Source organism: Oncorhynchus kisutch, linkage group LG3 (genome assembly GCF_002021735.2).
Source record: "Oncorhynchus kisutch isolate 150728-3 linkage group LG3, Okis_V2, whole genome shotgun sequence".
NCBI classification, from domain to species: Eukaryota; Metazoa; Chordata; class Actinopteri; order Salmoniformes; family Salmonidae; genus Oncorhynchus; species Oncorhynchus kisutch.
In genome coordinates, this window is record NC_034176.2 from 5397073 (window position 1) to 5410287 (window position 13215).

At 45.2% G+C, this 13215-nt stretch overlaps 1 protein-coding gene across 2 annotated transcripts in view; it reads left to right on the forward strand.

Moving 5' to 3' along the window:
- The window catches only part of bmp2k (BMP2 inducible kinase), a 63637-nt gene extending 50713 nt beyond the window's left edge, over positions 1-12924 (forward strand). Inside the window, exons 12-16 of one of the 2 annotated variants that reach the window (XM_031816727.1) lie at positions 844-978; positions 4756-4913; positions 5189-5376; positions 5620-5721; positions 9749-12924. In XM_031816727.1, coding sequence (XP_031672587.1) covers positions 844-978; positions 4756-4913; positions 5189-5376; positions 5620-5721; positions 9749-11301 — 2136 coding nt within the window. In that variant the 3' untranslated portion in view covers positions 11302-12924. The remainder of the gene's footprint in view (positions 1-843; positions 979-4755; positions 4914-5188; positions 5377-5619; positions 5722-9748) is intronic. The other variant, XM_031816735.1, reaches the window with a different exon arrangement.
- The last annotated feature ends 291 nt before the right edge of the window (positions 12925-13215 follow it).

Sequence of the window (13215 nt, forward strand, 5' to 3'; positions counted from 1 at the left end):
GAGTCACCCTGTCCATCCACAGCAGCTCCAATACCTTCAGGTACTACTGAGTCACCCTGTCCATCCACAGCAGCTCCAATACCTTCAGGTACTACTGAGCCACCCTGTCCATCCACAGCAGCTCCAATACCTTCAGGTACTACTGAGTCACCCTGTCCATCCACAGCAGCTCCAATACCTTCAGGTACTACTGAGTCACCCTGTCCATCCACAGCAGCTCCAATACCTTCAGGTACTACTGGGTCACCCTGTCCATCCACAGCAGCTCCAATACCTTCAGGTACTACTGAGCCACCCTGTCCATCCACAGCAGCTCCAATACCTTCAGGTACTACTGGGTCACCCTGTCCATCCACAGCAGCTCCAATACCTTCAGGTACTACTGAGTCACCCTGTCCATCCACAGCAGCTCCAATACCTTCAGGTACTACTGAGCCACCCTGTCCATCCACAGCAGCTCCAATACCTACTGGGTCACCCTGTCCATCCACAGCAGCTCCAATACCTTCAGGTACTACTGGGTCACCCTGTCCATCCACAGCAGCTCCAATACCTTCAGGTACTACTGAGCCACCCTGTCCATCCACAGCAGCTCCAATACCTTCAGGTACTACTGGGTCACCCTCACACGATGACACTGTAGCAACAACCAACAAACACGTTTTGCAACACAACGCAAAATCAGTGTCAAAGCTGCTCCACCCACTACTACTAACACCGCCCTGCAAGGTGACGGGCTGTCCTGGGTTGTCCTGAACTGTACAGAGAGCCACATGATCTAACAAGATATATATATATATATATAATCTAGAGAAATCTAAACTATCTCTGTACCTTCAACAGTACCAGCAGGCCCTTCAGCAGTCGATCCAGCTCCAACAGCTGCTCCAACAGCAGCAGCAGCAGCAGGCCCTGCTCCAACAACCGATGATGATGCAGCCCATGAATCAGCAACAACAGACTCACTACGCAGCCATGGTAAGAGCCACGTCCGTTGTCTAATTTGGCTTTTATAAAGGAAATTCAGCCTTTTGTGGGTCTTCTCAACTTTAAATGCTGATCGAACTGCCTCCATGTTGTTGGTTGAATCCCCACCAGACACATTCGTGACACGCAGGTCACGTTTTCAGGTCATGTTTTCATTTGGGGACAGGTTGAAAACAAACATTCATGGACATTTCAACTAGCTAGCTGTTGCTGGGAGATAAACATTGGGTTGTTGTATTTTACCTGACATTTTTTGTGTGGATCTTTTACAGTATTTTGACCCGTTTTTGTAGTCACAGAATCATTTTGATCTCTATTCCCGACAATTAAATCCACAGATTAAAGAGGAAACTTAGTGTTCAGTTCGTTTTCTGTCAACACCGCATGGCATTCTTCTGTGGAGTTTATATGGCAATTGGCAACCAACTTTTATTTAACTAGGCAAGCCAGTTAAGAACAAATTCGTATTTACGACAACACAGCATGGCAGCAACACAACACTACATAAAGAGAGACCTAAAGACAACAACACAGCATGGTAACAACACTACATAGAGACCTACAACAACACAACATGGCAGCAACACAACACTACATAAAGAGAGACCTAAAGACAACAACACAGCATGGTAACAACACTACATAGAGACCTACAACAACACAGCATGGCAGCAACACAACACTACATAAAGAGAGACCTAAAGACAACAACACAGCATGGTAACAACACTACATAGAGACCTACAACAACACAACATGGTAGCAACACAAGACTACATAGAGACCTACAACAACACAACATGGTAGCAACACAAGACTACATAGAGACCTACAACAACAACACAGCATGGCAACAACACTACATAGAGACATAAGACAACACAGCATGGTAGCAACACAACACTACATAAAGAGAGACATAAGACAACACAGCATGGTAACAACACTACATAGAGAGACATAAGACAACAACACAGCATGGTAACAACACTACATAGAGAGACATAAGACAACAACACAGCATGGTAACAACACTACATAGAGAGACATAAGACAACAACACAGCATGGTAGCAACACTACATAGAGACCTACAACAACAACACAGCATGGTAACAACACTACGTAGAGACCTACAACAACACAGCATGATAGCAACACAACACTACAGAGACCTACAACAACACAACATGGTAGCAACACTACATAGAGACCTACAACAACACAGCATGGCAGCAACACTACATAAAGAGAGACCTAAAGACAACAACACAGCATGGCAGCAACACAACACTACATAAAGAGAGACCTAAAGACAACAACACAGCATGGCAGCAACACAACACAACAACAACATGGCAGCAACACAAAACAGGGTACAACCATTAATGGCCACAGACAACAGCACAAAGGGCAAGAAGGTAGAGACCACAACGATACATCACGCAAGATGCATTACTGCCCCCGACTGGACTGGAGTGTGAACCTCGTTCATCTTTCAGTCACCCTCGTGGGTTAGTATGCTCCAACATTTTATATATAAATAACATATGTAGCTTCTTCCAACATTGACTGTTTTTCCCATTTTATGTTTCTTAAACACTCAGTGGTTATGAGTGGTCAGTATAACAGACAAACACAGCCTGATCTTGGTATAATTTAATTGAACACGGCCACACACACACACACACACACACACACACACACACAGAGCGAACCGGTGGAGTTCACCCTCTCCTCTTGACTGTGTGGACGGAGCAGATTCCTGCTGAAATTACGCAGTTGGTAACCGATGGTAACCGTTGCTAACCGATGGTAACTGTTGGGTGGAAAACAAGCTAAAAGTACCTCTGTCTTAACAAGTATGTTTATGGAGGGCTGGTGTTTGGCCACAGAGGGTAACTCAACAGGATTTGGGGGGGTGAAGTTTACTATGAAGTAACACTTCCGTCTTGGAAATCTTGGCAGAGAGTCTTGTTTCTGTGCTGTTTTTTTAAGGGCTTCTTGGAGACATGTCATGAAACTGTTTACTATCTTGGCCCCCTGCCCTGTTAATAACTGTGTCGTTGCATTCCACAACAAGAACAGTGCAGATTCCAGGTCAATCACTTCAAATCAAATCAAATTGTACTGTCTTATACACAGTGTAAGGGGATTCCAGGTCAATCACTTCAAATCAAATCAAATTGTACTGTCTTATACACAGTGTAAGGGGATTCCAGGTCAATCACTTCAAATCAAATCAAATTGTACTGTCTTATACACAGTGTAAAGGGATTCCAGGTCAATCACTTCAAATCAAATCAAATCGAATTGTACTGTCTTATACACAGTGTAAAGGGATTCCAGGTCAATCACTTCACTTGCAGTTTTTCCTCTGTTGTGTCATTATCAACTTTTTAAATAAAATATCTATAAACCATTTTGCTGCTGATACTTCCCGGTGGTAGTTCTCCCATTTTGCTGCTGATACTTCCCAGTGGTAGTTCTCCCATTTTGCTGCTGATACTTCCCAGTGGTAGTTCTCCCATTTTGCTGCTGATACTTCCCAGTGGTAGTTCTCCCATTTTGCTGCTGATACTTCCCGGTGGTAGTTCTCCCATTTTGCTGCTGATACTTCCCGGTGGTAGTTCTCCCATTTTGCTGCTGATACTTCCCGGTGGTAGTTCTCCCATTTTGCTGCTGATACTTCCCGGTGGTAGTTCTCCCATTTTGCTGCTGATACTTCCCGGTGGTAGTTCTCCCATTTTGCTGCTGATACTTCCCGGTGGTAGTTCTCCCATTTTGCTGCTGATACTTCCCGGTGGTAGTTCTCCCATTTTGCTGCTGATACTTCCCGGTGGTAGTTCTCCCATTTTGCTGCTGATACTTCCCAGTGGTAGTTCTCCCATTTTGCTGCTGATACTTCCCGGTGGTAGTTCTCCCATTTTGCTGCTGATACTTCCCAGTGGTAGTTCTCCCATTTTGCTGCTGATACTTCCCGGTGGTAGTTCTCCCATTTTGCTGCTGATACTTCCCGGTGGTAGTTCTCCCATTTTGCTGCTGATACTTCCCGGTGGTAGTTCTCCCATTTTGCTGCTGATACTTCCCGGTGGTAGTTCTCCCATTTTGCTGCTGATACTTCCCGGTGGTAGTTCTCCCCATTTTGCTGCTGATACTTCCCGGTGGTAGTTCTCCCATTTTGCTGCTGATACTTCCCGGTGGTAGTTCTCCCATTTTGCTGCTGATACTTCCCGGTGGTAGTTCTCCCATTTTGCTGCTGATACTTCCCGGTGGTAGTTCTCCCATTTTGCTGCTGATACTTCCCGGTGGTAGTTCTCCCATTTTGCTGCTGATACTTCCCAGTGGTAGTTCTCCCATTTTGCTGCTGATACTTCCCGGTGGTAGTTCTCCCATTTTGCTGCTGATACTTCCCGGTGGTAGTTCTCCCATTTTGCTGCTGATACTTCCCGGTGGTAGTTCTCCCATTTTGCTGCTGATACTTCCCGGTGGTAGTTCTCCCATTTTGCTGCTGATACTTCCCAGTGGTAGTTCTCCCATTTTGCTGCTGATACTTCCCGGTGGTAGTTCTCCCATTTTGCTGCTGATACTTCCCAGTGGTAGTTCTCCCATTTTGCTGCTGATACTTCCCGGTGGTAGTTCTCCCATTTTGCTGCTGATACTTCCCGGTGGTAGTTCTCCCATTTTGATTTAGACTCCTATTGATCAAATGAAGGGTGTCTATGATCGTCTGTCACCGTTAGTTACCGCCGTCCCTTCTCCCTGGCAGATGCACCAGTACCAACGGGCTTTTGCACAGCAACAGCATCAACACCCCACCCAGCAGCCCTATCCTCTGGAGTGTCAGCTTCCCCCGGGCTCCTATAACCCTACTGGGCCTGTGCCTGGGACTATGTCCCCTGTGGAGCCTCCATCCACTAACACCAGGTAACATCCCTCGACCTACTTAACCTCCACTGGGTTTTTACTGCAATATCTATGTAATGTGTCGGTTAGTAACACACACCACAAGTAATTCTCTCTCTCTCTCTCTCGCTCTCTCTCGCGCTCTCTCTCCTTCCTTGCGCGCTCTCGCTCTCTCTCGCGCTCTCTCTCTCCCTCCTCCCTCACGCTCTTTCTCTCTCTCTCTCCTCTCTCCCTCCTCCCTTGCTCTCTCTCACGCTCTCTTTCTCTCTCCCTCCTCCCTGCCCCTTATACTCCAGTAGAAGCCCTCTGGTGGACTTCAAGGTGACCACACCTCCTCCCCAGAGCCTGGTCACCCCCCAGAGCCTGGTCACCCCCCAGAGCCACCCTCCTGACATGTCCCGATGGAACCCCTTTGGAGAGGACAACTTCTCCAAACTGACGGAGGAGGAGCTGCTGGACCGAGAGTTCGACCTCCTCAGAGCAAGCACGTGTCCTGTCTTTTACCTTCCCCCTCTACTATTCCATCGCTGACACAGTTTTTTTTTTTGATAGATCTTCAACTAGTAACGGCCACCTCTCCCCTCTCTAACGGCCACCTCTCCCCTCTCTAACGGCCACCTCTCCCCTCTCTAACGGCCACCTCTCCCCTCTCTAACGGCCACCTCTCCCCTCTCTAACGGCCACCTCTCCCCTCTCTAACGGCCACCTCTCCCCTCTGTCTTAACAGGTAAACCTCTGGAGAGAACCAATAGCCAGGAGGCAGACCGACCGCTGCAGCAAATCACTCCTGAAGACCTGTTTGGCTCCTCCCCCTTCCTGTCTAGTGCAGGCAAGTCCCCTTCCTGTCCTGCTCCAACACTGTAGTATGGAAGTACCCTCTCTTCTGTAGTCTAAACCACACTGTTCTGTCCCACATAAACCCTAATAAACCCAAGAGGTTGTGAAATCCGAGCAGCAGTGCTGATCTAAGATCAGGTTCACCCCCCCCCCCCCCTAGATCAGCACAACCTAGTCTTCGATGCTTTGTGAATACAGACTGTGTTGCGTAACAACAGAGGATTTCAATTGTCAGATGGAATATATAATTATATATAGATTATATATATATATATATATATATATATAGATATATAATATATCTCTCTCTATATCTCTATCTTAGCAAGTTAAAGCCGAACAGTTGGTGTGTAACTCATTTTGTTAATGAAGAGGATGGTAAAGTAGTGATTTATTTATTTTGTTTGTTTTGTCACAAACTAGCAGTGAGAACTGCTAAATGTGTGACCGTTGAGACATATATATTTTTTGTTGTTGTTGACATTTGTAATTATATTTATCTTTATTAAACTCATTTGAAACTCGCCATGTTGATATAGTTTTCAGTGGCCTTCAGTCTCAAAAGCTAATGTTAATTAAGAAGATTTGCCTCAAATGTGTATTATTTTGTGGTTGGACTTTTACTACAGAGGTGTATTCTAGCTACAGCCCAACCCCCCCCCAAAAAATGAATTGTATAACTAAAATATCTCTTAATAATGATCAGTAGAATGTTACACGATGTTTCTCCTAATAGTATGGTAAGAGATATTTTTATCATGCAAATGTTTCTCGTAACTCGTACAAGTATTTCTCTTCATTAGCTACGGACAGCTACATTTGGTTTGGTGGCAGTGGAAAGACCCCTATCTATTATGGAGTCACTTCCTGCTCCGTAAATATGAATTGGTTATGAGTCATTCTAACAAACAATCTAGATGAGTTATTTAAGATACTTTTGTGTATACTTTTATTTATTTATATATATATGAGTGGATTTGGCTATTTCATCCACACCTGTTGCTGACAGGTGTATAAAATCGAGCACACAGCCATGCATTCTCCATAGACAAACATTGGCAGTAGAAAGACTGAAGAGCTCAGTGACTTTCAACGTGGCACCGTCATAGGATGTCACCTTACCACCAAGTCAGTTCGTCCAATTTCTGCCCTGCTAGAGCTGTTGTGCCTTTTTGCATCTTTCTTTTGTTGTTTTTTTTCAGTCAGTAGAAAGGCCTTTTTTAGTGTCCTAAGTTGTCATAACTGTGACCTACATTTGCCTACCGTCTGTAAGCTGTTAGTGTCTTAACGACCGTTCCACAGGTGCAGGTTCTTTCATTGTTTATGGTTCACTTAATTGGATTTTTATGAATTATCTTTGGAAGACAGGGTCCTGAAAAAGGGACGTGTGTTTATGAGTGAAAGAGAGGAACTGTGTGTGTAACGCTACCATATATGGGTATAATAATTCAAAACGTTAAATTAAATGACTGCCATCCCCATATATGGTAGCGTTTGACCCTGGTCTCCCCTGACAACAAGCTGGGGAGTAATTCAAAACATTAAATTACTGCCATCCCCATATATGGTAGCGTTTGACCCTGGTCTCCCCTGACAACAAGCTGGGGAGTAATTCAAAACATTAAATTACTGCCATCCCCATATATGGTAGCATTTGACCTGCTGGGTTTGGTATTTTTTTATTCATTGTTTTTGAAACTTTTAACAAGGTCTTTTGTAATCTAATTCAGTTTTTCCAAAAGATCAGCAAATACATTTCCAGGTTTCAATCTTCTTATACTGAATAAAATATAAAATACAACCATTTGACCCCCTTTTTTTCTCTCCAATTTCGTGGTATCCAATTGGTAGTAGTAGTTCGTTTTTGTCTCATCGCTACAACTCCCGTACAGACTCAGGAGTGGCGAAGGTCGAGAGCCATGCGTCCTCCGAAACAAAACCCAACCAAGCCGCACTGCTTCTTGACACAACGCCCATCCAACCCGGGAAGCCGGGAAGCCAGCCGCACCAATGTGTCGGAGGAAACACCTGGTTAACGTGCACTGCGCTCGGCCCGCCACAGGAGTCGCTAGTGCACGATGAGACAAGGATATCCCTGCCGGCCAAACCCTCCCTAACCCGGATGACGCTAGGCCAGTTGTGCGCCGCCCCATGGGCCTCCCGGGCGCGGCCAGCTGCGACAGCCTGGGCTCAAAATCTCTGGTGGCACAGCTAGCACTGCGATGCGACCCGGGAAGCACCACCCGGGAAGCACCACCCGGGAAGCACCACCCTGGAATCACCACCGGGGAAGCACCACCCGGGAAGCACCACCCGGGAAGCACCACCCGGGAATCCCAAAATGCAACAATTTCAACAAGTTACAGTTCATATAAGGAAATCAATTGAAATAAACTTTTATGAACAATTCAATTTTTCCAAATGTATCTTAAATCCACCAAATAAAATGTTACAGAAAACGTAGACTATATGAGTTTAGTGACTTGCGAAAGTCAATCCCCAATTCCTATTTTGTTGCCTGGCTTATTTGTATCATTTGATTTATATTTTGAAGATGCAAGAAATAAGACAAACATCTCGTGTATAACTATTCCCCCCCCCCCCCCCCCCCCCCCCCGAAGTCAATACTTTGTAGAGCAAATTACAGGTGCAAGTCTCTTGAGGTATGTCTCTATAAGCTTGGCACATCTAGCCACTGGGAATTTTGCCCATTCTTCAAGGCAAAACTTATCCAGCTCCTTCAAGTTGGATGGGTTCTGCTGGTGTACAGCAATCTTTAAGTCATACCACAGATTCCCAATTGGATTGAGGTCTGGTCTTTGACTAGGACATTCCAAGACATTTTAAATGTTTCCCCTTAAACCACTCGAGTGTTGCTTTACCAGTATGCTTAGGGTCATTGTCCTGCTGGCAGGTGAACCTCAGGTTTCCCTCAAGAATTTCCCTGTATTTAGTGCCATCATTCCTTCAATTCTGACCAGTTTCCCAGTCCCTGCCAATGAAAAACATACCCACAGCATGATGCTGCCACCACCATGCTTCAATGTGGGGATGGTATTCTCGGGGTGATGAGAAGTGTTGGGTTTGTGCCAGACAGTGTTTTCCTTGATGGCCAAAAAGCTCAATTTTAGTCTCATCTGACCAGAGTACCACCTTCCAAATGTTTGGGGAGTCTCCCACATGCCTTTTGGCAAACAATTTTTTTCTTGAAGCAATGGCTTTTTTCTGGCCACTCTTCTGTAAAGCCCAGCTCTGTGGAGTGTTATGGCTTAAAGTGGTCTTATGGGCAGATACTCCAATTTCTGCTGTGGAGCTTTACAGCGCATTCAGGGTTATCTTTTGTCTCTTTGTTGCCTCTCTGATTAATGCCCTCCTTGCCTGATCTGTGAGTTTGTTGTGGTGCCATATTCTTTCCATTTTTTTTATAATAATGGATTTAATGGTGCTCTGTGGAATGTTCAAAGTTTCAGATATTTTTTTATAACCCAACCCTGATCTGTACTTCTCCACAACTTTGTCCCTGACCTGTTTGGAGAGTTCCTTGGTTTTCATGGTGTCGCTTGGTGGTGTTGCAGACTCTGGGGCCTTTCAGAACAGGTGTGTGTGTATATACTGAGATCAAGTGACACTTAGATTGCACAACGGTGGACGTTATTGAAATAATTATGGGACTTCTGAAGGTAATTGGTGGCACCAGATCTTATTTAGGGGCTTCATAGCGAAGGGGGTGAATACACTCACCACTTTTCATATATATATATTTTTTTCTTGAAACCATTTTTTGGACTTCACCAATTTGGACTATTTTGTGTTTGTCCATTACATGAAATCCAAATAAAAATCTATTTCAATCACAGGTTGTAATGCAACAAAATAGGAAAAACACCAAGGGTGATGACTACTTTTGCAAGGCACTGTATATTTGGTTACTGACATTGAATATAGCTTTGAGTGTATCGGCTTCTTGGTACCGGTAATTGACTTTTAACAACATTCTCTTGTCTGCTTCAATCCAACAGGTTCTCGTGTGGCGGTGATAACTGATCAGCCTATTGAAGAGCTCAGTAACCCAGTCGCTGCCCCTGTACCTGTTCCTGTGGGCCAGCCAACCCTTGAGGAAGTGATGCAACCTCCGGTGGCAAAGGAGCACAAACCAAGTAGGAGGAGAAACTCTCCTATTGGCGGTTCACAAACGACTCGCAAACCAGGTGGTGACGAATCAGACAGTGACTTTGAGTCAGATCCTCCTTCCCCTAAGAGCAGCGAGGAGGAAGACGACCCTGGGGACGACGAAGGTCTGAACAACGAGCACAGAGAGTTCTTCAACGAACTGGAAGATTTGGAGGAAACGGAGATGCTGGGACATAGGCCTCTGCTGATGGACTCAGAGGCTGAGGAAGAGTACGACAAACACAGCTCCGACTCAGACTATGAACCCAGGAAGGTTAAGGAAGGACTTACTAGGAAGCTAAAAGGAGGAGTGGCTACTGCCACCCATGAGGGAAGTCCGAGATTGAAGTCAGAAGACACATTAATCACGATTACGCCTCCCGAGTCACCTGGTGTGGTGGCTGTTAGAGCTTCCCCTGGTGTCGGTGGCATAGTGGATGTGTTTGGTGAGGATGTGTTTGGTGCTGTGCCCTTCTTTCCTCCAGCGGCAGCTCCAACAGAAAGCGCAGACATCTTCTCCGCGGCTCCCTTCAGACAGGTGAGCCAGGAGGCCATAGTCAACCAGCCCAGGCAGGCCGTGGACGAGTTAGACGTCTTCACTAAGGCTCCGTTCAGCCGGAACCTCTCCAAATCTGGCAAGACTGGAAGCAGCGACTTCTCTATGGGTCGGACTCCGCCGGTGTCCCCTGAAAGCATCGACCCGTTCGGCTTCTCTCCCTTCCAGCCCGGCCCCACGGGTCTGCCACCAACCACCTCCAGGAGTGCCGACGACATCTTCCGTCCAGCCTTCGAGAATTCTCTCAGCCCACAGCAGCAGAGGCTGAAGCAGCGTAGCCTCCAGAAGTTGTCCTCACGTCAGAGGAAGTTCTCTGGTGGCACCAGCGGTGGCAGCAATGGCAAGCGTCACCACGGCACGCCCACTGGCGGTCGCAAGAACAACAAGCCCAGCTTCCGAACCCCCGAGCGCGTCCGCCGGCACAAGAAGGTCGGCCGGAGGGACTCTCAGAGCTCCAACGAGTTCCTCAGCACCTCAGACTCCAAGGAGAACATTGGCGTCGGCGGCGTAACGATAGCAGACACCGACAAAGACAAAGGGGCTTCCCTGCCTAGCCTTCCTCATGAGGTCGACCCCTTTGGAGCCAATCCCTTTGGTCCTCAGGATGGCAGCCGACTTAACCAGTACCAAGGTCTTCTGGGGGACAGCAAGGCAGACATGGGTTCGGCCAATGGCAGGCCTCGGACTAGCTCCCTCCATGATGCGTTTGGGGATGGGAACATCATGGATGACTTTGGAGCGGTACCCTTCACAGAACTGGTGGAGCACCCTGGGCCTGAACAGCAGCCGTCACAGCCAGTAGAGCTGGATCCTTTCGGGGCTGCACCGTTCCCCTCCAAACAGTGAATGTCTTGCTAGTCTTCCCACCACACACACTGCTGCGTTACACCAAGCCTATGGAGTCCCGGGGAGATATTCCCTTCCAAGGGATGTCAACTAGCTTGGTGGTGTGGTAGTTGATTCTATTTCCAGCCAAATTTAACCTCGATCGGCAACTGCGCTAATGTGTTTCCAATGCCCCCCCCCCCCCCCCCCCCCCCCCCCCCCAAAGGATATTTTAATACACGGATACCTGGACTTTGGGATTAACAAAACCAACATAAACCTGTGGCTGAATTTTATTTCAGGTTCTGTATGAATTTCCTTCACCTGTACCTGTTAGTTGACAAGCCTTTTATGCTGCGTCGCAATACGTGTCTCTGAGACATGGAGATCGATTTTTGGTTTCACTCAAGATCATCATACTGTGTCAAACAACAAGATTGCTCAGTTTTCAGATCTCTTGAGTTGCTGCAAAAACAACACTTTTTGTTTTTTGTTTTTGTTTTTTGTAAAGATTGTGGCCTCCATGATCTACCAATAAGATTTAATTTAGCACCATAAAGCCTTATAAACATTCTCTGCCTTGCTGCACAGTACCTCGGAAGCCATTTCCTTAGCCAAATGGTTAACATTGCCTTTTGTGTCAACGGAGTGATTCGTTTCAGAGCCTTTATCACTTTGTCATTTCACCCTTCTTAGACCCTTTCATTTCTATATATTAAATATATATATATATATTTTTTTTCTCCATTTAGTCTACTTACAGTAGTAGATATCAGCTCATTTAGTTTGTTGGGATTTTTTCATTGCAATATATTCACTAGAATGAAAGGGATTCTTCGGGTTTGTTTCATTTCTTTTTTAAGATGACTTTTTTTTAAATGATTTAGTCTTTTTCATTTTAGGTTTATTTCCAGACTTTGAACTTGTCAATAAGTACTGTTTTAATGTGATCTTTTACCTCAAAACAATAAAAAAATACAAATCATTATCATTTTTGAATAACGGGAAAAACACAACCAATTTTTCCTACATGGCGATATTAAATATAATATATCTGACTACTTCCACCTCTTGAGACAGTCTTCTGTCTTTGGTAACATAAACCATGCCAAATCTCCTACCATTTACTTGTAGTCTAATTAGAATCATGTCATGTGTCCAAATTGTTTAAATTAATGCACTTTCAGTGTCGACTCTTCCATTGGCTAGTAATTATGGCAATTATGAATCTGAGGCTACAGAAAGGACATGTCGCTGTCTGATAACCCCGTAACACTATTATTATTGTTTGTTTTTCATTCTATTGAAAGCAGTAACTCTCAATCTACTCTGAACATTTCATGACTCGGATCAAGAAGCTATTCAAAATGGCTTTAGAAGTTTAATAATTGTATGTTCATTAAGGGGGAAAATATGGATTTACATGTTTAGGAGATGAGATGATTCTCAGACAGTGACGATATGTACCAACCTTTGACACATTAACTTGGACTGAAAAAAGCTCGTAGCTGCCTTATTCACCTAGCCTATGGAACCCTGTGGTTTTAACATTTTTATGTTTCATTTTTATTTAAGGTTGATCTTGTTTTTGTATTTATCATGCTATACTGCTGTCCAATAATGCAATAAACGAGTTTGATTAAATGTGTGTTGTCGTCCTTGGAAAGTCATGTAAAGCACATTTTTAGAGCCCTCTGCTAGCTATATAGATTTTTTTTTATTCATGAGCAATAAAAGTCCACATGTAAAAATTTAAAAAAATTGAATGGCGTCGGAGAGGATGGCTGCAGTTTTACTCCTGACCAATTGAATGGCGTCGGAGAGGATGGCTGCAGTTTTACTCCTGACCAATTGAATGGTGTCGGAGAGGATGGCTGCAGTTTTACTCCTGACCAATTGAATGGCGTCAGAGGATGGCTGCAGTTTTACTCCTGA